The sequence below is a fragment of the Crocuta crocuta genome, unplaced genomic scaffold, assembly GCF_008692635.1.
Source record: "Crocuta crocuta isolate KB4526 unplaced genomic scaffold, BGI_CrCroc_1.0 scaffold367, whole genome shotgun sequence".
NCBI lineage: Eukaryota > Metazoa > Chordata > Mammalia > Carnivora > Hyaenidae > Crocuta > Crocuta crocuta.
Genome location: NW_027527936.1, coordinates 5,356,132 through 5,382,933, shown reverse-complemented (window position 1 = coordinate 5,382,933; position 26,802 = coordinate 5,356,132). Strand labels below are relative to the sequence as shown.

Sequence of the window (26,802 nt, the reverse complement as noted above, 5' to 3'; positions counted from 1 at the left end):
TACACATCACCTAATCTTATTTGAAGTGAGGGATTCCTCTGCCTTTTTCTCCTCCTCCTCTGCAGACATGATGCAGATGTAGATATCTTATACAATCTTGCAATTTTGGCCACTTGCAAACCTTGTTCATGCTTCTCAGTGGTTTCCTTTTTTTTTTGTTTTATGTGTATTCATNTCCTAAACAGTGAGATCATGACCTGAGCCAAAGTCGGATGCTTAACCGACTGAGCCATGCAGGTGCCTCACGATGATTTCCTTCTTAGCTTCCACCATAATCATCTCTTCCTCCTTACTGCCTTTCTTTTCAGCCTTTTTGGGCATGGGGTCCATTGTATACACTGGCACGGATGTTGACTACAGGACAGTATTAATAAACTCTTGTAATATACTGTATTTAATGTAACTGGCAATAAGGCACTAGAAGAAAGGATCTATATCTGCAGGCAGCCTGACCTAGAATGAAGCAAATCATTCCTGAGCTTACTCTTATATGGTAAAGCAAAGGATTGTCCGTAGATGCTTTAAAGTGACAAAAAAAAATACACTAGTGCCAGGTGTGGGCACCTTCCAGTGTTCTGAAAAATCTCTTATTTCTGCCAAAAACAGGCCTGAGACCAAGCATCCAAGCATGGGATGTGGGGACAATCACCCACAAGTCTACAGTGAACAATAGAGAAAAACCATTGACTTACTTTGATTATGTGATGTTTGGCACATACTACTCGTATTGCAAGACATCGCTCATTTATCAAGTTAAAATTTATTAAAAATATTTACTTATCTAATGGAACACTTGCAGAACAAGTTACTTGCAATCCAAGGTTTTACTGTATTTTATTTCTTTTAAGTAGTCTCTGTGCCTAGTGTGGGACTCAAACTCATGACCCCAAGATCAAGAGTCACACGTGCTACAAGCTGAGCCAGCCAGGTACCCTGACAACTCAATATTTTAAAAATGAGCAAGATTTATAAGAACTATAACGATCCTCTCAGTAGATGCAGAAAAGGCATTTGATAGAGTACAGCATCCATTCTTGATAAAAACTCTCAACAAAGTAGGGATTAACTGAACATACCGCAACATCATTAAGGCCATATACAAAAGACCTCCAGCTGATATCATCCTCAATGAGGAAAAACTGAAAGCCTTTCTCCTATGGTTAGGAACAAGACACAGATGTCCACTCTCACCATTACTATTTAACACAGTACTGGAAGTCGTAGCCTTAAGCAATCAGACAACAAAACGAAATAAAACACCATCCAGATTGGCAAGGAAGAAGTCAAACTTTCACTATTTTCAGACAACATGATACTCTGTAGAAAACTCAAAAGTCTCCACCACAAAATTGCAAGTTAATATATGAATTTAGCAAAGTTGCAGGATATAAAATCAGTGTCCAGAAATCTGTTGCATTTCTGTACACTGATAACAAAACATCAGAAAAGGAAATCAGGGAACCAGTCCCATTTGCAATTACACCTAAAACAGATACCTGGGAATAAATCCCATGCTCATGGGTTGGGAGGATATAGTTAAAATGTCTATGCTGCTCAAAGCAAATCTACTCATTTAATGTATCCACATCAAAATACCACCAGCATTTTTCACAAAGCTGGTACAAATAGTCTTCAAATTTATATGGAACCATAAAAGACCCTGAATAGCCAAAACAATCCTGAAAGATAAAAACAAAACTGGAGGCATCATGATTCTGGATTTCAGCTTATAAATTTGTAGTCCTCAAGACAGTATGGTATTGGCTCAAAAACAGATACATAGATCAGTGGAACAGAACAGAAAACCCAGAAATGGATCCATAGCTATGAATGAATCTTCAGCAAAGCAAGAAAGACTATCCAGGTGAAAAAATAGTTTCTTCAACAAATAGTGTTATGGGAACTGAACAGCCACATGCATAAGAATGAAACTAGAACACTTTCTTATACTATATACAAAAATAAATTCAAAGTGGGTGAAAGACCTAAATGTGAGACAGGAAACCATCAAAATATTAGAGGAACACAATTCAGCAACCTCTGCGACCTCAGCCTGAGCAACTTCCTACCGGAGACAAGGGAAACAGAAGCAAAATTGAACTGTTGGGACTTCATCATGATAAAAAAGCTTCAGCACAGCAAAGGAAACAACAAAATTAAAAGGCAACCTGCAGAACAGGAGAAGAGATTTGCAAACTACATATCTGATAAAGGGTTAGTATCCAAAATCTATAAAGAACTTCTCAAACTCCAAGCTCAAAAAACAACCCAGTAAAGAAGTGGGCAGTAGACATGAATAGACACTCTTCTAAAGAAGACAACCAAATGGCTAACAGACACATGAAAAGATGCTCAACATCGCTCATAGTCAAGGAAATACAGATCAAAACCATGATGAGATATCACCTCACACCTGTCAGAATGGCTAAAATTAACAACATAAACAACAGGTGTTGGCGAGAATGTGGAGAAAGGGGAACCGTCTTGCATGGTTGGTGGGAATGCAAAGTGGCTCAGCCGCTCTGGAGAATAGTATGGAAGTTCCTCAAAAAAACAAAACTACCCTATGACCCAGCTAGGTCTACTAGGTATTTACCTAAAGGATTAAAAATTACAGATTTGAAGAGGTACACGCACCCCAATGTTTATAGCAGCATTATCAACAATAGCCAAACTATGGAGAGAGCCCAAGTGTGCATCAACTGATGAATGGATAAAGATGTGGTGTACATATACAAAGGAATATTACTCAGCCATTAAAAAGAATGAAACTTTGCCATTTGCAATGAGATGGATGGAGCCTAGAGTATTATGCTAAGCAAAGTAAGTCAGAAAAAGATATCATATGATTTCACTTACCTGTGGATTTTAAGAAACAAAACAGATGAACATATGTGAGGGAGTAGGGAAGAAGGGGGAAACAAACCATAATAGATTCTTAAGAATCTCTCTTAAAGATAGAGATTCTTAATTCTTTTTTTAAAATTTTTTAAATGTTTTATTTGTTTCTGATAGAGGGTGCATGAGCAGAGGAGGGTCAGAGAGAGAGAGGGAGATACAGAATCTGAAGCAGGCTCCAGGCTCTGAGCTGTCAGCCCAGAGCCTGATACGGGGCTTGAACTCAACAGACTGTGAGATTATGACCTGAGTTGAAGTCAGATGCTTAACTGACTGAGCCATTCAGGTGCCCCAAGAGATTCTTAATTCTTAAACAAGATTGATGGAGGTGGGTGTGAAATGGGCTAGATGGGTGATGGGTATTAAGGGGGGCACTTCTGATGAACACTGGGTGTTGTATGTAAGTGAGGAGTCCCTGAATTCTGCTTATGAAACCAATATTGCACAGTATATTAACTGATTAGGATTTAAATAAAAATTTGAAAAACATGAGCAAGATTTGTACAGATAGTTCACAAAGGAAGGTACACAAATGGCCAGTAGGCACTTGAAAAAAATAATCATTGTCATGAGTTGCAAGGGAAAAGTGGAAATTCAAATTAAGACCATTGTGAGATACTGCTACCCACATTCCAGGAAATGGCTAAATTTTTTAAGTCTGAAAACACTAAATTCAGTGACATTTTAGAGCATTTGAAGTCTCATACATTACAGGAGCATGAAGTACTATTCCCGTTTTGGGAAAAGCTATAGTAGTTTCTTGTAAAACTACAGACAAACCTATCCTGTGACCCAGCACTTCTAGATATTTACTTACAGGTATTTACTCAAGAGAAATGAAGGTCAATGCCCATTTATTTTAATTTTATTCATAATAGTGCCAAACAGTTTAAATGTCTGTTGACCCAAGAATAGAAAAGCTGTGGTGTAATCATGTAATGAATTACATATTTGTTAATAAAAAGGAGTGATTGATAAAACAGCATGATGAATTTCAGTGAAACCCTTATACAAAATGGTTCATACTGTCTGGTTCTATTTATTTGCCTATTCTAGAATAGGCAAGTAATCTGTGGTGGGAAAGAAAATCCCAAACAGTGGTTTCCTGTGAGGATTGACAGGAGAGGGCATAAGGGAACTTTCTGGTTGTAGAAGATAGTTTTTATTTTTATAGAGATTGAGGAGTTATGAGCATTTTTCAACACTTAGAGAATGGTATGCTTCTCAACACTTGGTATATGTGCATTTCACTGTATATAAATTTTATTTAAAAATAGATGGGATGCCTGGTGGCTCAGTCAGTTAAGCATCCGACCCTTAATTTTGGTTCAGGTCATAATGTCATGGTTCATGGGATTGAGCCCCATGTTAGACTCCACAATGACAATGTAGATCTGCCCCTACCCCACTCTCTCTTGCACGTGTATGCTCTCTCTCTTTCCCTCCCTCTCTCTCAAAAATAAATAAACTTCAAAAATAGATTAATATCATGAGGCATGGGGGAAATAAATATAATAAGCCTCCTGATGTGATGCATTGAAAATGCAACCTCACCTCTGTGAATTCCTTCCAGAAATGCATAGCCTGAATCAAACCATAGGAAATCCCACACACACTCAAATGGAAGTTTTACTAAAGAATTACAAAAGATTATACAAAAGAATTCGCCTCTACTTTTTAAAACTGTTATGAAAGAAAAAGTTCCAGGTTAAAGAAAACTAAAGAGATAAGAAAATTAAAGGAAACGTGTAGGGTGCCTGGCTTGCCCAGTCAGTGGGACTTTTGATCTCAGGGTCATGAGTTCAAGCCTCACATTGGGTGTGGAGCCTATACCCCCCCCCCAAAAGGTAGCTTGTAATCTCAGATTGGTTACTGGATGAGGGAAAAACAATGTACATTTTAAAATCTTTTGTTTTACTATGAAACTCATCAGTGTTATAGTTTGAATGAGTGTTATAGATTAGATAGTAGTATTTGTTGATGTTAATCTCCCAGTTTTTATAATTGCACCTTGCTTATGTTAAGGAGGTACTTCTGAGGAAACACATAATAAAGTATTTACAGGTAAATGGGATCAAGTCCTTCAGCTTGCAAATGGTTCAAACAAAAATAGTGTTGGAGCAAGTGCTCGCTTCGGCAGCACATATACTAAAAAATAGTGTTGGAGCAAATGTGGTAGAATGGTGACATGAGAATCTAGACATCTATACAGGGTATACAGAAATTCTTTGAATTATTTTTGCAACTTTGTTGTAACTCTGAAATTATTTCAAAATAACAAGAACACAGAGCAACTGGAATCAGTGAACCAGGAAAAAAATCCATAGGCATGATCTACAGCAAAACAGTGTGGTGTCATAACAGGAACAAACCACAAAACTATAGTACCTGGGTAGTGGTAGCATTTGTGCAGGAAAAATTGGAGGAAGAGACAGGACATCTGACAGCCCCTAAAAGAGCCAGCAGTTATTTCTAGATAGCTTAGAGGATAATTGGAGAACAGCTAGAAATTAGGAGTGGTTTTAAAAACTAGTCTGTCAATACAGAAGTTCTGAAACGAAGTACAAAGGGTCTGACTGGAATAGTCGAGAGAAAAACCACACAATAGTTTGAACAAGGGAAGTACAGGATTGAGGTAATGAGCAGTTAGTTAGCAATAAAGAGAACACTAAAGAATATCAGAGTAGCAGATATAAGGAATAGCCATTAACCCTAAGGCTAAGATAGCGTGCCCAAGGAAGAGTCTCCCCATTCCCCCATCAGCACTAGACCTTGTTAGGAAGGGCTTAGTTGTGGTTCACTGAATGACAGAACAGTTGTTTAGGTGCTCCTCCAGGGAACATGCTGGAAATCTGCCCTCTTAAGTACCTGGTAAAGCTGTTCAGATGTCACTCTGCTGTAAAACCACTCAAGTCAAAGCTCATTTGCACTTTAGAACCTGGCTTAGCAGGAACTGCATGCTGCAGGAGCCTGAGTAAGCACACTGGAATAAGAAGCAGAAATCTCTCTATTGCTCTCTGCTGACAAAAGTTAACCTGACAGCTGACAAAGGAAAAAATTTTAAGTGATCAGACACATTTACAAAGAGCAGGCAGAACGGATGACTTTGCACTAAGGCAATAGTTAATAACTAGCACCGGGCACTATCATTGTTTATGTTAACCAACTAGTATTCCCTTCCAGAACGCAGCCCCTCACTGAACACAAAACTATTGGAAATAGAGTCCAGATTGAGCTGCAGAAATGGAAATCGTAGAGACAAAGGAACGAGAAGGTTCAGATAAAAGGGAGGGAAGAAAGTAGGGATGATACCCACAGCATGGAAGAAACTAAGCCACCATATTTTTTAAACACTCTATGAAAACAACAGAAGAGCGCTCTAAAGCTTGATGTCAGAAAAGCCATCTTGACCCACATTCACAAAACTAATCCTACATAAATGAACATAAAGGATCAAAGGAAGGCACACCTTGGTGGCTCAGTTAAAGCTGGCTTGCTTTCAGCTCAGGTCATGATCACACAGTTTGAAAAGTTAGAGAATACTAAGAAAATGGCATAAGAATTATCTCAACCAGAAATACTCAAGGTGCTAGAAGTCAGGAAAGATATTCAGAAAAAGGGACACTAAACAAGAAGGAACACAAAATAATCAGTGTTTTCCAAGAATTAGAAGAAGAAACATTTTTAATAGTTTATTATCAAGTTGGTTTCTATATAACAGCTAGTGCTCATCCCTACAAGTGCCCTCCTCCATGCCCATCACCCCCTTCCTCTCCCCCACCCCCGTCAGCCCTCAGTTTGTTCTCAGCATTTAAGAGTCTCTCATGGTTTGCCTCCCTCCCTCTCCCTAACTATTTTTCCCCTTCTAGAAGAAGAAAAATTTTAAGTAAGGGATCTCGCTCTTCTCTTGAAAACTGATTAAACATTAAAAAAAAAAAAAAAAAAAGATTAGATTTGAGGGGCGTCTGGCTGGCCCAGTCAGTAGAGCATGTGACTCTTGGTCTCAGGGTTGTGAGTTCAAGCCCCACATTGGAGATAGAGTTTACTTAATAAAAAAATTACAGGAGGGAGGCGCCTGGGTGGCTCAGTCAGTTAAGTGTCTCACTCTTGATCTTGGCTCATGTCTTGATCTCAGGATTATGAATTCAAGCCCCCATTGGGCTCTGTGCTCTGTGTGAGCCCTGCTTTAAAAAAGCTTCTTTAAAATACATTATTACTGTCTAAATAACGAATGAGTAAATAAAAAATAAAAGGGTACCTGGGTGGCTCAGTCAGTTGAGCGCCTGACTTTGGTTCACGTCTTGATCTTGCGGTTTTTGGATTCAAGTCCAACATCAGGCTCTGTGCTGACAGCTCAGAGCCTGGAGCCTGCTTCAGATTCTGTGTCTCCCTCTCTGACCCTCCCCCACTCATGCTCTGTCTCTTAAAAAAACATTTTTAAAAGAATTGAGAGATGATACACATTTGGCCAAAAATGATCTAATATACGTATAATAGGATCTCGTGTGTGTGTATGTGTTTGTGTGTGTGCGCGCGCGCGCGCGAGCATACAGAAAAACCCAAAAGAATAGCTTAAAGGCTAAAAATTACAATTCAAGAATAATTTCCTAAAATATAGTAAGATTTGAAGCTATGAATTGAAAGGACAGCCAGAACAGCCAACACCAAATAGGGTTATAAAATGCTAGACTCAAGTGAAAAAGAAAAATACCCATAAAGTCCAAGTGACTTAGAAAGACACACATTGACAAAATGTGTAACAAGTATAGTACTCAAAGTGTGAGCCAAAGATGTTATGCTCTTTCAAACTAATCTTCAGTTCTAAAAGTCACAAATACAAGTGTGTAGGAACTTGGAATATTGTTCCCAAGAGTTTTCCTGAGGAGCGTACTAAATAAGCTTCGGACAATGAACCTAACCAGAAAGATAAAAGGATGGATGGTAAATACTAAATACATGGTTAATTATAGAACTAAATGAGAGTTAAAGGAGTTTAGCATGTAATAGCTATGGACTCTTGACAGTCTAGAAAAAGCAGATCTTTTTTTTTTTTTATTAAAGATTTTATTTCTGAGTAATCTCTACACTGAACATGGGGCCTGAACTCACAATCCTGAGATCAAGAGTTGCATGTTCATAAGGCACCTGGGTGGCTCAGTCAGTTAAGTGTCCTCAGGTCATGATCTCACTGTGAGTTGGAGGCCCATGTCAGACTGCTGACAGCTCAGAGCCTGGAGCCTGCTTTGGATTCTATGACTCCCTCTCTCTCTCTGCCCCTCCTCTGATCCTGCTCTATCTCTCTGTCTCTCTCTCTCAAAAATAAATAATAAACATTAAAAAAAAAAAAAAAAAGAAGTTGCATACTCCATTGACTGAGCCAGCCAGATGCCCCGCAAAAAGTATAACTTTTTAACGGGAGAATGGGGAGAGCCTGTACAGAATGTTTTCTTAGTCATATTGGTGGTGTCATATTGATTGTTACTCTGATTACTGTTGTATGTAATATTAGATAAAATGATTGAATATAATATTCTATACCCAGTGTCCTTGAAAATCAGGATTCTTAGGGGCGCCTGGGTGGCTTAGTCGGTTAAGCGTCCGACTTTCGCTTAGGTCATGATCTCGTGGTTCGTGGGTTCGAGCCCCGCGTCGGGCCCTGTGCTGACTGCCAGCTCGGAGCCTGGAGCCTGTTTCAGTCTGTGACTCCCTCTCTCTCTGACCCTCCCCTGCTCACGCTGTCTCTCTCTCTCTCCTAGAAATAAATAAAACATTAAAAATTTAAAAAAAAAAAATGAAAATCAGGATTCTTGGTATAGAGGAAAGGAAGTATAGATATATAAGATGTTTGCTAAAAACTCAAGTTCCTCAGTGTGAATTAGAAATACCAGGGCATGTGGGTGGCTCAGTTGGGTTGAGCATTCAGCTCCCATTTTCAGCTCTGGAATCAGGTCATGATTCCAGAGTCATGGAGTCGGAGCCTGCTTAAGATTGATTCTCCCTGGGGCACCTGGGTGGCTCAGTTAGTTAAGCGGTGGACTTCGGCTCAGGTCATGATCTCACAGTTCATGGGTTTGAGCCCTGTGTTGGGCTCTGTGCTGACAGCTCAGAGCCTAGAGCCTGCTTCGGATTCTGTCTCCGGCTTTCTCTGCCCTTCCTCTGCTTGTGCTCTGTCTCTCTGTCTCTAAAATAAACATTAAAAAAAAAAAAAAGATTGGTTCTCCCTCTGCCCCTCTTCCTTCCGCGTGCGCCACCTCTCTCTCTCTCTCTCTTAAATCTTTAAAAAATATGTATCAGTAAGAGGTCATGCTATATTTTATCTTTGAAAATAGGTATATATTTCTAGTCTCTGCTCGTGGAAAAGACCTAAAAGCAGTGACCAACCCCATAGCAGTTAGCATCCCTAGTACTCAGAGGGATCTGGGTACTTGAAATACCATTTCTGGACACAATATTAGTAAGATAAGCTTGGAATATTTTGTCTTACTACATAGCAGAGAAGTAATTAAAGATTACCAGAGTTGTATCAAAAGTATTCAGTAGCCAAATTGAAGAGATTCCCACTGGCCAAATATAGATGTTTCATGCATCAGTGAAGGATATTAACTGATTAAATTTGTGAATTCTCAGTGATACCTCACCTTAGAAACAAGTATTTGATCTACCTTTCCCTATGAGTTTTACCACTGAGTCACCAAATGAATGAGAGGAAATTCCTTTTTATAGAAGTATACTAGCTAATAAGGAATGATAAAACTGGAAGATCATTGCTTTGCGGTTGGTAGTAAGTTAATAGTTTTAGGCTTTGAGCTTTCATATCTGCCAGCAGCACAAAAAGAAGTGTAATCAGACATTATGGGTCTCCTGGTACACAAAACTAGCAAGAAATTGCTTTTCCAAGGTAAAGGTATGTGTGTGTGGCAGTGGGGGAGGGAGGGTGGTTCTATAGCCTCTAGAACCAACTACCAATTTGTAGGAAATATAGAAGTATATTTTAAAGTAACCTGAAGGTTAAGAGAGTTACGAGATGGTTTTCTTTGGAGACCAAATTATCAATTTGAGGGATATACACTTGGGTGGTAACAGAAAAGCAAAGAGGTGATCAATGTAAGTCAGGTTAATAGTTATTTTTAGAGGGGAGGGAGGCTTGTTGTTTGTGTTTATGTTGTTTTTTGTTTATTTATTTTTGAGAGAGCAATGGGGAGCAGAGAGAAAAGGAGACAGAATCCCAAGCAGGCTCTGCAGTGTCAGTTAATCTGTCACTGTCACTCAGATAATGGCATGAGACAAAATCAAGAGTCAGATTGCTTAACCAGCTGAGCCACCCAGGCACTTCTGGTTTGGTTTTTTAAAATGAGGCTTGTAGGGGCGCCTGGGTGGCTTAGTCGGTTAAGCGTCCAACTTTCGCTTAGGTCATGATCTCGCAGTTCGTGGGTTCGAGCCCCGCATCGGGCTCTGTGCTGACTGCCAGCCCAGAGCCTGGAGCCTGTTTCAGTCTGTGACTCCCTCTCTCTCTGACCCTCCCCTGCTCACGCGGTCTCTCTCTCTCTCTCCTAGAAATAAATAAAACATTAAAAAATTTTAAAAAAAGTAAAAATAAAAAATAAAATGAGGCTTGTAAAACTTTTTCTGGTTTGGATGTTAATATTCTGTTGCTAGAACTGAGTTGAGTGGTGATTATAGGAGCTTTTGCCCTTTTGGGGGTTTTTTTTTTTTTTGCAGTTTTTGTGTTTGTGTTGTATCTTACTATTTTAAAAACCAATGGAAAGAAATACAATCAGGTCAGTTGCTCTGAAAACCCTAAATGAAGTGTGACTAAGAACAAAAGCCTAGGGACACCAGGGTGGCCCAGTTGGTTGAGCATCCAACTTCGGCTCAGGTCATTATCTCACAGTTTGTGGGTTTGAGCCCCAAATTAGGCTCCCTGCTTTCAGGGCAGAGCCCACTTCGGATCCTGTTAACCTTTCTCTCTGCACCTTTCCCGCTCATGCTGTCTGTCTCTCTCAAAAATAAACATTAAAAAAAACAAACAAGCCTATTAAAACAGGAAAATATAGCTTTTATCTATGGGGACTTCTCTCCCTATACTTTTCCATCCAGAGGACTGTATTTATTTGTCCTTCATATTTTGTCACTAATTTGTCTATTTATATAGTGAGTGAGTTGTTCAGTATATATCTGTACTTATCCTATTCTTGTTCTCACCTTGATGGGTTGAAAATATATACCTGCTGGGGCCCCATCCCTGGAGATTTTGATTCAGAAGCTCTGTAGTGGAGTCTGGGCATCTTTCTGTTATTTGTTTAATGTTCTCTGAGTGAGTGTGCTGAAAAGACATCTTCCTACCTTATTATCATATTGTAAAGTTTGGGCTTGGACACCAGTGTTGTATTCACACCTGTTAAGTCCAGTTTATTCCTCTTAACACTTTCCCATCCCTCCCCTCATCTTTTCCTCTTTTCCTTTTACCTTCATTTCTCTCCGTTATCTATGGATCTATGGAATTGGTCTCCTAGTTGATGTTTAAACTTCTCAAATACATCCTTCAAGCTGCTTACCAGACTGTTAACAAACTTAATGATTATGTATTATGTTAACTCTGCCCAAGAGATGGATTCTTCAATACCTACAGGATAAAATTTACTCTTCTTAAAAACTAAACTACAATCTTGCTCTTGCCTACTTTGCCAGACATCTCTTTCACCACAGAAGGATCCCCTCCTACCCTAGTACTAATCGTTCTAAACTATTTGCAGATTTCTGAATGAAAAGAATATTCTTTTTCATGCTTTCCTGTCTTGATGTTCATTGAGCATTCTGTTCCTGGAATCACCCATTTTCCAGCTTTGGAATTCATCTTTAAAGATTCCTTCTTAGTCCTCGAACCTCTAATGAAACCTTTTCTGAGAGCACTTCTCTTTCAAGCACAATTGACTTTTCCTTCTTCCCCAATAAGAATTTCTATCATAAACCCTGTGACCTTTGATTATGCCTATCTACAAGTGTATCTTTGTAGTGGGCACAGGGGCTCTTCTTAATTGTCTTTGTATTCCTAGCACGGTCTCTGGCACATGGTGTGCCTCTGCCCTAAAGCAGTCTTAGGAAAGTTACGAATACTACACTTTTCACTGACCAGATTGTCCTTAAGTCTGAAAAAAGCAATATACATTCTTGTCCATTCAGTTTTCTGTGCCTCCTTATTTGGCGTATATATTCCTATTGGCAGATGAGGGCTTACACATTTAGTGTGTTCATTTAAAAAAATTTTTTTAATCCTCTTACAATAAGGGAAATGAAACCCAAGAGAGCCTAAGATTAATATAAGGTCTGTTCATTTAGCATTTCAATATCTTCTGCTTACTTGATTGTAAATACGCATTAAATAAGTGCCACTCATATATAATTATTTGATAGGTTCCATGGTGATGGCTACTTTGTAAAAAGTTCCAAAATAATTAGCTTCCTTTATCAACCATTAATATCCCTTTTTTCCTAGCCTTCTTTGAATCCAGAAGCTGGCAAACAGAATCAGCCATGCAGACCTATTGGGACCCCTTCTGGAGTGTGGGGTAGGTAGATTTTGCCATTTTAAAGGCACACAACTTTAAATTTTTCTTCGCATGGAGAGGAGCAAAAATTCTTTATCTCTTTTTTTGTTTGTTTCTTTATGTCTTTTTTTCTCATCTCATCCATTTGCACATGGTAACTAACACCTATTATCTCTTTCTCTGCCTGCCCAAAATACCATTGAACTGTAATGGTAGTGGAGTCACGAGACAGATAATTGAGAGCTTTATAGAGCCCTGTATTTGAAAGCAGATTTTAAGCAAAGGGAGAATAATCTAAAGCTTATAAGTAGTAATGTTTAATTAACATTGCTAATTCATTTGTAACAATTCAATTGAATTTTATGTTGTTATAGTTGTCTACTAAATATTTGGAAGCATATATAATACGTACTAAGCATTCTTTCATATTATTGGATACTCTTCTAAAATGTTCTTTGAAAGGCTGCATAATACCACATCCTATAGAGTATTTTGTTCAGCCAGGCTCCAGTTGAGTTTTTTTTCTTTGGTGGGGGTGGTTGGGGGCAGGTTTGGCAATTAAATGTTCCTTGTTGTAGAAGGCAAGGTGAGAACATATGAATACACCGTTTATGTGTATGTGTTAGAAGTAACTAGCTTTATAAAAGAAATTCACAGACAAATCAATGTATTTCATACCAAACCTGATCTATAGTTTTGGAATTGTTGGCATTTACAAATGAGACTTCCTCGTTTCTACATTAGACCTATTCAGGCAGTAGTTAGGCATCTTACTGGGAAGGCTTTAGCATATCTAAGTACTGGTTTTGGATCTTGAGTTATAGAATTAAGGGTGCTTGTTGTATGATTTTCGCTTTGTTTATAGTGTAAAACTTGCCTCTATTTTGTCTAATTAGAAGGTCCCATGGTAGTCTCCTTTTCCCAATTTCCACATCTCTTTCCATTCCCCTGCTGACAGGAACTGCCACCCCTGGATATATTCTTGTTGGTGTGTGCCTGAGTGATCACACCATACGCTAGACATACTAAGCCCCTGAAGGACTACTAACATCTTTGGGCTTCCTGGTTGATTTATGAATTTAGCTTCATGTGTTGCCTTTTTCCTGTAGTTCCCAAGTATTGTCACTTTTGAGAGTATCTGTTAAGTGCACACCAGAAAACGTTTGTCCCTCAGTCTCAACTGTCGGCTCTTGTTGAAAGTGAAGACTTCATATAAACTGTGCTTCATGTTAACCACTGGTTGACATTCTTTTGTCTTTTCAACTGTTGTGTTTCACAGAAAACCCACCTAGTGCCAAGCAACCCTCCAAAATGCTAGTCATCAAAAAAGTTTCCAAAGAAGATCCTTCTGCTGCCTTCTCTGCTGCATTCACCTCCCCAGGATCTCACCATGCAAATGGGAACAAATCATCAACCATGGTTCCAAGTGTCTATAAGAACCTGGTTCCTAAGCCTGCACCACCACCTTCCAAGGTATGATTTGGAATTAGTATAAGAACTTTATACAGTAGAAGTTTGGTAATAAATCAGGAAAAACTTGAGTAAACTTATTTTTTTCTGTTGAATTATTCACCAGATATTCATTTAGTACCTAATGTGTACATAAATTCAGTACCTAATGTGTATGTATATATATATATAGTAGTTCACTGTGTCTCCAAACTCTCTACTGCTGCCAGCTGGATTCTTAGTAGGTTTCTCATTCTCCTGAGCTTCATTTCATAAACCTGCTTCTCCTAATTTGCTGTTTCTATTAATAGCATCAACATCCATCTGATCACTCGGGCAGTTATCTAGATTGGCTGCTTCTTTCCTCTTCGTTACTCATTCCCCTCTATGAAGCAGTTATAAAGTCCCCTGTCAGTTATTCCCTCTGTGATGTCCTATGCCCTTTTCACCTCCCATTTACTCGTTGTAGTGTCCTCTTCTATTTCTTCATCTCTCTACATTCATCTTATACAGAATTGTCAGACTGATGATCGTAAAATAATTTGAATATATCACATCCTTTCCTCAATCACTTCAGCAATTCCAAACCATTTACAGAAGGGTTTGGTAAACTTCTGTGAAGAGCCAAATAATAAATATTTTAGGCTTTGCCAGTCACTTAATGACATATGGTCTTTGTTACCTTTTCTCCTTTCCCCTTGTGTTTTTTGTTTGTTTTACAGTGCTTGAAAAATGTAAAATATTATTAGGTCATGGGCCATATGAAAACAAGCCTCTGACCCATGGATTGTTGCTTGCCAACCCTGATGTTATAATACAGTGGCCAGACTCTTTAGCAGTGGCTTATATAATTCTTTATACCCTAAGTCTAATCCATCTTTTATATTTTACTATCCCATCTTTCTTTTACCTGGGAAATTATCTGCTTTCAAGTACATGTTATCTGTTCTGTGAATCCTTTTCTATCACATACATCTAAAGATCTAATTCATCCTTTTATCTCTAATTGAGTGGCGCTCCTGTCTCTTATCATATTTATAACACTTTATTGGATCTTTTTTATTATTAAAAAAAATTTTTTATTGTTTATTTTGGAGAGAGACAGAATGTGAGCAGAGGAGCGGCAGAGAGAGAGGGAGACATAGAATTTGAAGCAGGCTCCAGGCTCTGAGCTGTCAGTACAGAACCCAAAGCGCGGTTTAAACCCACAAACCATGAGAGCATGACCTGAGCCGAAGTCAGATACTCAACTGACTGAGCCACCCAGGCACCCCTCTTAGAGCTCTTTATTTCTTTACTTACAGAGCAGCCTTCAGGTCATTTTCATATTTGTATCTTTAGCTCCTTAACAAAAGCACATAATAATTGCTTAAATGAATTCTAACCACTGTACAGAAATAATTAGAATTTACTTTGTTATTGAGCAGGAAACCAGTGAGCATTTATTCATTTTCGTCTGTGTGTAACCACTATGTTTGGTGGTTGTGAGCAGTACAGAGAAGTACAACATTAGTCATGAGCTGAAAGTCTTATTGAGATAACAAGATACAACAATATGAAAGGTCATGTGATATATGTGAAATGAAATAATAACCTGCTAATAACAAATTCAAAACAGACTTGGAATAACTAAATTAAACACTGTTTAGTGTTCAGTTTATAGGAACAAGATCAGTTCACATCATGACCATTGAAGAAAATTTTACTGAAGACTAACTTGATCTGATCTTTGGAGAATTGTCCAGATTTGGATGGGCAGAAAAGAGTCTGGAGAGCATTGCACACAGTAAGAAGAGATAGTTAAATACAAGTTCTGAAAGCAGAAAACACTAGGCATATTTGAGGGATAGTGGATGATCGTTTTAATTACTCCTGGGAGCACTGGGGAAATATCCAGACTGGGGGTCCTTATCCTAGTGGTAATGAATGAAGCTTTTAGGGTAGATAAGATCTCCAAGGGAAGAGGATAGAAGAGTAAAGAATGGGAAAATAAAACTTGAGGAAATATTTAATGTCTTATAAATATTAGGAAAATAACAATATAGTCCATAGGACTAAGAAAAAAGTACCATGCACAGGGCGCCTGGGTGGCTCAGTCGATTAAGTGTCAGACTTCAGCTCAGGTTACGATCTCATGGTTCATGAGTTCAAGCCCCACATCGGGCTCTGTGCTGACAGCCAGCTCAGAGCCTGGAGCCTGTTTCAGATTCTTTATCTCCCTCGCTCTCTGACCCTCCCCTGCTCACTCTCTCTCTCTCTCTCTCTCAGAAATAAATAAAACATCAGAAAAAGTTAAAAAAAAAAAATACTATGCTGTCACAAAAATCTGGGGAGGTGAGTTTAGATAGCAGCTGGGGTTGTCCACACTTGACAGCTGCTGTTGACCATTTGAGGAAAATAAGTGAAAAAAGGGTTTTGAGCTTAGCAGTTGGAGAGGCTTACGTGACCTTTGACTTGAGGTTTTAGTAGTGTAGGGACAAAACAAGATCTCAGGGGATCCTGGAATTATGTAGGTGGAAGTAGAGGCAGTGACAACTTTAATACTTGACAGTAAAAGGAAATAGAATATAGATGATCGTAAAGTTAAGTGAAAGGATGAAGAAATCCATAGGAAGAAGCCCATGGGAGCAACTTGGAATTTACTTCAAAGAAGTCATTAAAGAATCATGGCCCAGGAAGAAATGAGTGGGAATAAAACTGATTGACAAGTTGAATTATCTTTGAAAGGGTTTAGGATATTTGTTTGATGTAGAAGGGAAAGAATGTGAATTTAAGTCAAGGGAGCAAGTACTATCGAAGAAATAATGTGGCATGGATATTAATAGCAGGGCTTTTGAGTGTAGTGAGTTCACCTTGCACCTTCTTTGTGATATAACTGTGGTCAAGTTTCTTAAGTTCTAAGTCCCAGTTTGATCATCTATAAAATGGGGTAATAATTCCCATCTTTTAAGGTTTTTGTGAGGAATAGATAAGAATGTTTTTTGAAGTACTTAAAGCTGGCATATAGTAAGTGCTAGTAAGTTATAGCTATTATTATCAATATGCCATCACACTTTATGTTTGCTCCATTCCTTAAGAATTTATAAAGAATTAGGGGCGCCTGGGTGGCTCAGTTGGTTAAGTGTCCCACTTCGGCTCAGGTCATGATCTCATGGTTAGTGGGTTCGAGCCCCATGTCGGGCCCTGTGCTGCCAGCTCAGAGCCTGGAGCCTGTTTCAGATTCTGTGTCTCCCTCTCTCTCTGACCCTCCCCTGTTCACGCCGTCTCTCTCTCTCTCAGAAATAAATAAAACATTTAAAAAAAAATTTATAAAGAATTCTTATAAGTGTTACTTAATTTGAAATGTGCTCAGAGTGTTCTGTTAGATTATAGAGGGTATAAAAACAATATCATGTCCTCAAACATCTAGGAAAGCTTTTGAGGGTGAAGAAGTGGCAAGAACAAAAGTCAGGACACAAAGCTTAAGATTAGTTTAGCCCTGTTGTATAGGACTATCCTAAGTGGAAAATAGAATGAAAATAGGAAAACTAAAGTAAAAGCTGTTATTGTCCTTGTATAAGGTAATGAAGCCTGAACAGGGATGAAGAAAGCTGGCGCACAAGGGAGGTGGTGAAGGCACACAGTGGGAAGCAAATTAGAGGCAGAACACAGGACATCATGTGTTCTTCTCTGAGAAACTGGGATAACTCTGGAGCTGTTTCACTAGAGGTATAAAAGAGAGAAAGATCAGATTTCAGGAACACTTAATGAGAATGGTTCTGGGAATATGAAATGTGAGGTATTGAAGGAAGAGGTGAGATGACTGGGAAACATGTGGATTTATCCATTCATTAATTTTCTCCAGACATTGAGTATCTATGTATTAAAAACTGTGTCACTAGATGGGGCACCTGGGTAGCTCAGTCAGTTAAGCATCTGACTTCAGCTCAGGTCATGATCTCAGTTAGTGAGTTCAAGCTCCGTGTTGGGCTCTGTGCTGACAGCTTAAAGTCTGGAGCCAGCTTTGGATTCTGTGTCTCCTTCTCTCTCTCTGCCCCTCCCCCATTCACACTCTGTCTCTCTCTCTCAAAAATAAATTTAAAAAAATAATAAAATAAAAACTCACTAGAGGCACAGAATAATCTTTGGGGTGCCTTGGTGGCTCAGTCGATTGAGTGTCAGACTACTGATTTTGGTTCAGGTCATAACCCTAGGGTTGCGGGATCAAGCTCCCTGTCGGGCTCCACACTGAACATGGAGCGTGGTTGGGATTCTCTTTCTCCTCTGCCCTCTTCCTTGCTCCTACTCTCTCTCTCTGTTTCTAAAATAAAACAACAAACACCAAAATAATCTTAAAGAGTTTGCCATCAAGTGGAGAGAGATACATAAAATGTTCTCCTCAGAGTCTTTATAGATAAGGTCATATTTGAACTGTTTTTTTTTTAATTATTTTTTAATATTTTTTGTTTTTTAATTTACACCAAGTTAGCATATAGTACAACAATGATTTCAGGAGTAGATTTCTTAATGCCCCTTACCTATTTATCCCATCCCCCCCTTCCCACAGTCCCTCAAGTAACCCTCTGTTTGTTCTCCATATTTAAGAGCCTCTCATGTTTTGTCCCCCTCTTTTTTTTAATTATTTTTGCTTCCCTTATGTTCATCTGTTTTGTATCTTAAAGTCCTCATATGAGTGAAATCATATGACACTTGTCTTTCTTTGACTAACTTAGCTTAGCATGATACCCTGTAGTTCCAACCACGTAGTTTTAAAGCAAGATTTCATTCTTTTTGATAGCTAGTACTCCATTGTGTGTGTGTGTGTGTGTGTGTGTGTGTGTGTGTATACACACACATTTTCTTTATCCATTCATCCATCGATGGACATTTGGGCTCTTTCCATATTTTGGCTATTATTGACAGTGCTGCTATAAACATTGGGGTGCATGTGTTCCTTCAAAACAGCATACCTGTATCCCTTGGATAAATACCTAATAGTGCAGTTGCTGGGTTGTAGGGTAGTTCTGTTTTTAATTTTTTGAGGAGCCTCCATACTGTTTTCCAGAGTGGCTGCACCAGTTGGCATTCCCAATAACTGTGTTTTGAAGTAGAAGAGGAAAGAATTGCCATTTGTTGACATCCTTTTATATTCCAAGACCTTCATTAGGCCTTTTACGTATATTCTATAACATTTATTCCTCTAATCCTAAAATGTAGAAAATTCTGTAATATGAGATTACATAGCTAATAAAGTGATGGAGCTAGGACTCTTAAACCAGGTTTGTCTAACTTCAATCCAGAGCTCTTTCCACTGCTCCAAAATGCGTCCTATCCTGAAGGATTAAAAAAGAGGAAGTTGAGAATTCAGGTTTTAGAGTCAAACTTCATGCTGCTCTCTAGGGCTATGATTTTCAGTAAGTTACTCAATTTTGCTAAACTTGTTTCCTTAAAAATAGGAGTGAATTATATCTGTTACATAATTGTGGCAAAAGAATGAAATTAAAGTTTTGAAAGTACTTGAAATATAATATTGGCACAGCCTAAGTCAATAAATAGTAGTTTCAAAACAGTAGAAGTTTGGGGTGCCTGGCTGGCTCAGCCCATGAAATATGTGATTCTTGATCTTGGGATTGTGAGTTCGAACCCCACATTGGGCATAGAGAGTACTTAAAAAAAAAAAGAACAGTAGAAGTTTGTTAGGGAGCAAGTAGATGGGGCTTTTGAGGCAGAGGAACCATTGTTAACCAAAAGAAAGAGGAGGGGGGGAAAGGGAAGGAAAGGAAGGAAGGCAAAACATGTCATGATTGGGAAAAGACAAATGCTTAAATATGGCTGGTAGCTGGGAATTAGTAGGTGGAAGTACTGCTCAAGCCAGTCCAATCATGGAGGTCTTTATGAAAACTCAGGAGAGAGAGCACACCTAGGTGGCTCAGTCAGTTAAGCGTCCGACTTCAGCTCAAGTCATGATCTCACGATACATGAGATCTCATGAATCACGCTCTGTGCTGACAGCTCACAGCCTGGAGCCTGCTTTCAGACTCTGTGTGTGTCTCTCTCTCTCAAAAATAAACATTAAAAGGGGCGCCTGGGTGGCTTAGTCTGTTAAGCGTCTGACTTTCGCTTAGGTCATGATCTCGCGGTTCGTGGGTTCGAGCTCCGCGTCGGGCTCTGTGCTGACTGCCAGCTCAGAGCCTGGAGCCAGTTTCAGAGTCTGTTATCTCCCTCTCTCTCTCACCCTCCCCTGCTCATGCTGTCTCTCTCTCTCTCTCCTAAAAATAAATAAAAAATATTAAAAAAAAAAAAAACATTAAAAAATAATAATAAAACCCTCAGGAGAGAGGTTAGAGGTAGGGACACAGTTTTACATATTATCTACATTGTCTCAACAATTTAAGTGATTAAACAGTTACAAATAACTGGTTAACCACAGCAGAACACTGAGGCTAGAGTCTTGGGGAATGCCTGCATCCACTGAAAAGACCTAGGGGAATCCAGAAAGGAAAGGGGGACAGGTTCTGAAAAGATGGGTAATAGCAGTCTCCAAAAACAGATTTTTAAATTAAGAGCCAGCTGGCCTTCCAACAAGAGTTTTGGTTATTTATTGAAAGAGCTTGCTTGTTTATTTATTTGTTTGTTTATTTAATATTTATCTGGGGGGAGAGGTTAGAGGAGAGGGACAGAGGATCTGAAGCAGGCTCTGCACTGACAGGCTGACAGCAGTGAGCCCAATGTGGACTTCAGCTCACAAACCATGAGATTGTGACCTGAGCTAAGGTTGGATGCTCATCTGACTGAGCCACCTAGGTGCCCTGAAAGAGCTATTTTATTAAAATGGGAATGGAGGTGAATGTTGTAGAGAGTTGAACAGTAAGCAATAATGAGCAAGTGTAAAACAGCAGATACTGACAATGCAGAAAAGCTTGGCAATAAAAGGATGGTAGTATAAAGGAAAATAAATGTGTTTGGGTTTTTTTCACCTTCATTAAGGTGGCTTAGCATGTTTGTAGATAAAGTGAAAGAACTTCTTAGATGGAAGGGAGGAAATAATAAGTTTTTAAAGGAAAGAATGAACAAGTGTAGAATGGTAGAAAGGGTGTAGGAAGCCATTAAACTTGAGGTGTAAAGGAGGGAATTGGGGAAAGTTTGATCTAGTGACTTCTGGCTTCTAAGTCCAGTAGGAGAAGGCAAGATCATTTGAGGTGGAGAGCATTGGGATTGACTTGGAGTTTGAAGGAAAAGAGAGGACATTTTTTAAAAAACTGTGTTGAGGGGTGCCTGGGTGGCTCAGTCAGTTAAGCGTCTGACTCTTGATTTCGGTTCAGGTCATGATCTCACGATTTGTGGGATCAAATCCAGCATCAGGCTCTGCACTGGCGGTGTCTAGCCTGCTTCGGATTCTCTGTCTGCCTCTCACCTGCTGATGTTCACTTGCACTCTTTGTCTTTCTCTTTCAAAATAAATAAACATTAAAAAAAAAAAGAAAATCCAGCCATGGTTGATATGTGGTTTATTTTGATGGATTTCTACATCAATAATTTCTCTAATAAAAGAGGGCATGGAGCATAATAGTTTTGTCCAGTGAGCAGCCAGCTATATAGCATAGTGTTTGAGTTACTGAAAATTAAGATTAAATTGGAATAAAGTTGGGCAGAGACGTCGGTATCCTGTTGCATGTAACACTGTCTGGTAAACTTTTCATACTACTGTGGCAGAAAAGCAAGTGTGATAATGTTAAAAGAAAGACAAGGCATCTGGTAACCATCTACAGCTCTGTGGAAGCCACTGAGGAACTTTGATATTTAGCCTATATAAGTGGCCATCTTTAGATTTTGATCAGTGCAAGAAAAAAATTAATCTCCATTCCACTTGGGTCATTGTCTCTCTAATCTGCTTGCATGTTCTTTTTGGAGGCATTACAAGAAAACATACTGTATACTACTTGAGTAACCTTGGACAAATTGTGTAACTTTCATAAAAGTCAACATAATAATTATACCTAATTGGACTAAGAATGCAAACAGTATAACAAGCGTCTGGTAGATACTCATATACGTTAATTCCCTTCCTGAAGTCTATAGTATCCTGTTTAATACCAAGAAAGGAATTCTTTACACTCATCCTTCCTTTGTCCTGACCTTCTCTGTCCTGATTGTTCCATTCTGGAAAAATGGATATTTTCCACTTACTTCAGCCTCACTCCATGTGCTTTGTCTTCCTGTTCTCCTCAGACAGTGTGATTGAGTCCAAAAAAAAAATCCAGCTTCACTGTGCTGTCATCAAAATTGGGTCTAGGGCCAGCATGACAGAATAGGCCTAGGCTCCACAAGGCCAAGCAAAAAAGGGAACAGACCAGCATTGCCTAGCCATTTACATTGTCTGCCCTGGCCTCCTAGAACTACCCTTAGCCTCCTGCCATCAGAGTTGCTTCTAGAAAACAGCATTACTGTGATTTGCTTTTTTTTTTTTTTAAGAATCTGATTTCATCAGAGATTAATAAGTACACCATAAAAGAAAACATTTTTGGGTCCAGTAAGTTTGGAAAATGCTATATTCACATATGATTAAATGCTTTGAGAAATAGCACAGTAAAGAAATCTGTTGAACTTTATTTACCTCAACTTCTCCCACAGTTATTGAACCAGAGCTTTCTTTTTGAGAAATACCTATTAATATCCCATGACCCTTCTGGTTCCCATTTGTTTTTTTCTCCTTCAAGTGCCTAACATCAGAAAGAGGTTGCATGCCTCCCAAACATGTTAAGATGGGAAAGCTCTTAGAACTCGGGTTCTTACATATCAGAAAGATTTCCAGGCTGAGCATCTGTCCTGTTTTGACTTGTTTTGACTGATTTATTCTTTCTTCCTGTGTAGCCCAGTGCATGGAAAGCTAACAGAATGGAACACAAATCAGGATCCCTTTCCTCTAGCCGGGAGTCTGCTTTTACCAGTCCAATCTCTGTTACAAAACCAGTAGTACTGGCTGGTGGTGCAGTTTTAAGCTCTCCTAAAGAGGTGAGTGAGGACAAGGCCAAGCAGCCTTTTCTAAAATTGACATTTCTCATTTACTTACATATACTAAGATACACGGTGTGACGTGTACAGCTCTAATTCCATTTTCTTTATAGCTGTGCTTATCTCAGAGTCATTTCTTGACCCTGTTAGCATCCAGAGACAGACAGTAGCTGAGTAGTTAGTAGTTGCTCTGTGGTAGACTATTTTAGACCAGCATTATTGCTCAAGTCTGTAAACGAAGAAGTACCATATAAGCCGTACAGTCTTAACTGCAAAAACCCTGCGAAGCTGAAGTCTGTTTATATGAAAAAGGATAGTTTATTTTCAGTAAAAGACAGATAAATAGGCTACCAGATTCTGGAAATCACTACCATATAGAAGTGACCCAGAGAATCCCAGTTCTTGTTCTTTGCTGTCAGGAGCAACCTATTTGTGATATTTGCCCAGAGTCCCTCCAGCACTACTCCTCCGATTGAGATCAGCTCCTCTCGCCTGACCAAGCTGACCCGCCGAACTACCGACAGAAAGAGTGAGTTCCTGAAGACTCTGAAGGATGACCGGAATGGAGACTTCTCAGAGAACAGAGACTGTGACAAGCTGGAGGACGTAAGAGCATAGGATTTTTCTGGGGCAACATAGGGGTTTTCCCATGTTATAGTTGTGCGTTTTTTAAAGTTTTGAACTGGTCAGTGCTGTAAGAAATTGGTAAACTACAGAAGCTTTTATCAGTTAGGATTATATTTACTTGCAATAAAAGAAAATCTGACGGCACCTGGGTGGCCCAGTTGGTTAAGCATTTGACTTCAGCTCAGGTCAAATACATTAAAACTTTTTTTTTTTTTTTTTAAGAAAATCTGACAAATAGAACCGTAAAACAAGAGGTTTTTTTGTTTGTTTGGTTGGTTTTGTTTTTGTATCCTACAACAGGAAAGTTAGAGGTTGCAGTTTAAGGGGGTGAGCCCAGGGCATCTGGGTGGCTCGGCTAGTTAAGCGTCCGACCTCAGCTCAGGTCATGGTCTCACAGTTTGTGAGTTCGAGTCCCACATCAGACTCTGTGCCGACAGCTCTGAACCTGGAACCTGCTTCGGATTCTGTGTCTCCCTCTCCTTCTGCCTGTCTCCCGCTCACACTCTGTGTGTGTCTCTCAAAATCAACATTAAAAATTAAAAAAAATAAGGTGAGCTCATTGGTATTATCAGGAAACTTCTAAGTTTTAGTCAACTTGGGCTTGGGTAGTTATGCACCTCTATACTTCCCATCCACGTTCTGGTTAGAGAAAGCACAAGGAGCCAAAAAACCTAAAAGGGGATGATGTCTGTCTCTTTTTTAAAGTGCTTTCTTAAAAGCTACGGCCTGCAGTTTCCACCTATGCAACATTGACCAGCTGTCAGATGGCAACACTTAGCTGTAAGAACTCTAGGAAAGTAAACTTTTTTTTTTTTTTTTTTACCCTGGGATCATGACCTGCGCCAAAATCAAGGGTTGGATGCTCTCAACTGACTTGAGCCACCCAGGTACCCCGAAAGTGAATTTTTTAAAGTTGAGCACAGTAGTTCTTTAGTCCAAATCATTGCATAGGTACCTAATAGCTCTGCCACCATTGATATAACCTGAAGTTAAGATCCTGACCAGTTGGTATGCTTTGGAAATCTTAGTAAGGTGAGCAAGTCCTCATTACCTCATTATTCAATGGAGAAGACTTGTGAGCTGAAGTTGTTCTCTGAAAAGCACTTTACTCAGTTCTGACTCCTTAATTTTATAGATTACTTTTCTTGCCACAAAGGGTCATTAAACCAAGTGTGTCCTTATTTCAGTTGGAGGACAATAGCACACCTGAACCAAAGGAAAATGGAGAGGAAGGCTGTCATCAGAATGGTCTTACTCTCCCTATAGAGGAGGAAGGAGAGGTCCTCTCACATTCTCTGGAAGCAGAGCACAGGTAAGTGAAGATCACATTACAGTACTTGTTGTGTATGGCCTGTAAGAAGCTTGAACATACTTAAGACATTTCACATCGGATCTGGCCTATAGATAGAAGTGTCTATGGGCACCATAACTTGTTCTCTCTGTATGCCCCTGCTTGACCTACGGCCCTCTGGGCATTACTTTACAGGTTTGCCAGCTTTTTTATACTTCCCTCTAAGGCTTTCATGTAGTTTAGTTTCAGACTCAGTTTATAACTCCAGGTGGAAAGGGGAACCTGTTTTCGGGGACTGTTGTACTGGCCCTAGGGCCCTCCTAACCCAAGATGCCTTTAAAGGGCCTTGGAAAGGGGCACCTGGGTGGCTCAGTCGGTAAGCGTCCGACTGCGGCTCAGGTCATGATCTCACGGTTCGTGGGTTCAAACCCCACGTCAGGCTCTGCTGACAGCTCAGAGCCTGGAGCCTATTTCGGATTCTGTGTCTCCCTCTCTCTCTGACCCTCCCCTGTTCACGCTGTCTCTCTCTCTCTGAAATAAAAAATAAAAATAAATAAACAAAATAAAGGGCCTTGGGAGGCGTGAGATCTCCATGGGTGGAGTTCATTCTTTAAACGAGGGCCTTGAACACAGAGCAGCCAGCTATCTAGGCAGCTGGATGGCAAATGGGGCCTGCCATGTTTGGCAGGCCCTTCCTGAAAGGAAGTTCCTGTCCAGAATAACTTTAGGAGTCACGAGAGTATGAAGGAGACCACAATGCCATGAACTTGAGAGAAAACTTAGGTACATATGGAAATGGACTAATTTGCTTATAAGAGACAAAAGTGAGATTTCTCCCTCTGTCTATGGCACAGAGAGGGCCCTGGCATTTTGGCTCTTATGTGATCTTATTTTCTGCTTCTACTATCTTCTCTATAGCCATTGTGCTCTGTAAAGAGCAACTGTGGATCCCTCATTTAATTCAAGCACCTAAGTGCCATAATTAAAGTTTACCCCACTGGGGAGAAAAGAAGAATCCAAGTGGGTGCCATTGCCCCTAGGCAAGCAAGTTTTCTCTGAAATGTTGTGGGCTTCCCACTTATGCTTAAAATGTTTTCTTTGCCTCACTTTCCTCTACCAGGTTATTGAAAGCAATGGGATGGCAGGAGTATCCTGAAAATGATGAGAACTGCCTTCCCCTCACAGAGGATGAGCTCAGAGAGTTCCACTTGAAGACCGAGCAGGTATGTCATAAACCTTTCCTGGAGACCAGTTCATGACTAGGAGAGAAAGGAATCAGGACATCCTTGTCCTTAGGGAGTCCCAGTTTAGTGTGAGAGAAGGACCGTGGAAAAGAAAATATAAAGTGAGTTGCCATAGTAAAAATAGAAGTGTATCACTGCCTAGGCAGTAGGGGTCTCCAGGAGAGGATACAGAAACTAGGTCAGCAGTTTGCAGATTTCAGAAGGTAGTATATCCTTCCATCCTGATAGCTAGCTCTAACTAAACCGGAACCACAAGACCGTGTTCCAGAGTTAGGGCTCAGCCCTTGGTCTCTAGAGTAGCAGGCCCAGCCTCCCCTGCCCTCAGCCTTACCATTTCCCTCGGATATTCTGGCCAGAGACAAGAAACAACATATTTAAATTCATTCAACAAATACTTGGAGCCTTTCTCTTAGTGAAACATTGCCATATCCTAGGGTTTATAGTAGTAAGCAAGATAAGGAGTCTCTACAAACCTCATGGAGCCTAAATTCTGGTGGTATTTATATTTTATTTACATGTAATTATATTTATAGCATTTATGTTGCAGCACAAATAACAACAGTATCAAGTCCTATAAAGAGAAATTACAGAGGCGCCTGGGTGGCTCAGTCAGTTAAGCGTCCGATTTTGGCTCAGGTCATGATCTCACAGTTTGTGGGTTCGAGCCCCGCATCGGGCTCTGCTGACAGCCAGCTCAGAGCCTGGAGCCTGTTTCAGATTCTGTAGCTCCCTCTCTCTCTGACCCTCCCCTGCTCATG

General features: G+C 39.7%; 1 protein-coding gene across 3 annotated transcripts in view; it reads left to right on the top strand.

Moving 5' to 3' along the window:
• GPBP1L1 (GC-rich promoter binding protein 1 like 1) overlaps positions 1-26,802 on the top strand; it is a 67,607-nt gene that overhangs the window by 39,318 nt on the left and 1,487 nt on the right. For all 3 annotated transcript variants that reach the window (XM_077752122.1, XM_077752120.1, XM_077752121.1), the window contains 6 exons: positions 12,392-12,464; positions 13,723-13,916; positions 22,742-22,882; positions 23,330-23,488; positions 24,697-24,821; positions 25,921-26,023. In XM_077752122.1, coding sequence (XP_077608248.1) covers positions 12,392-12,464; positions 13,723-13,916; positions 22,742-22,882; positions 23,330-23,488; positions 24,697-24,821; positions 25,921-26,023 — 795 coding nt within the window. The remainder of the gene's footprint in view (positions 1-12,391; positions 12,465-13,722; positions 13,917-22,741; positions 22,883-23,329; positions 23,489-24,696; positions 24,822-25,920; positions 26,024-26,802) is intronic.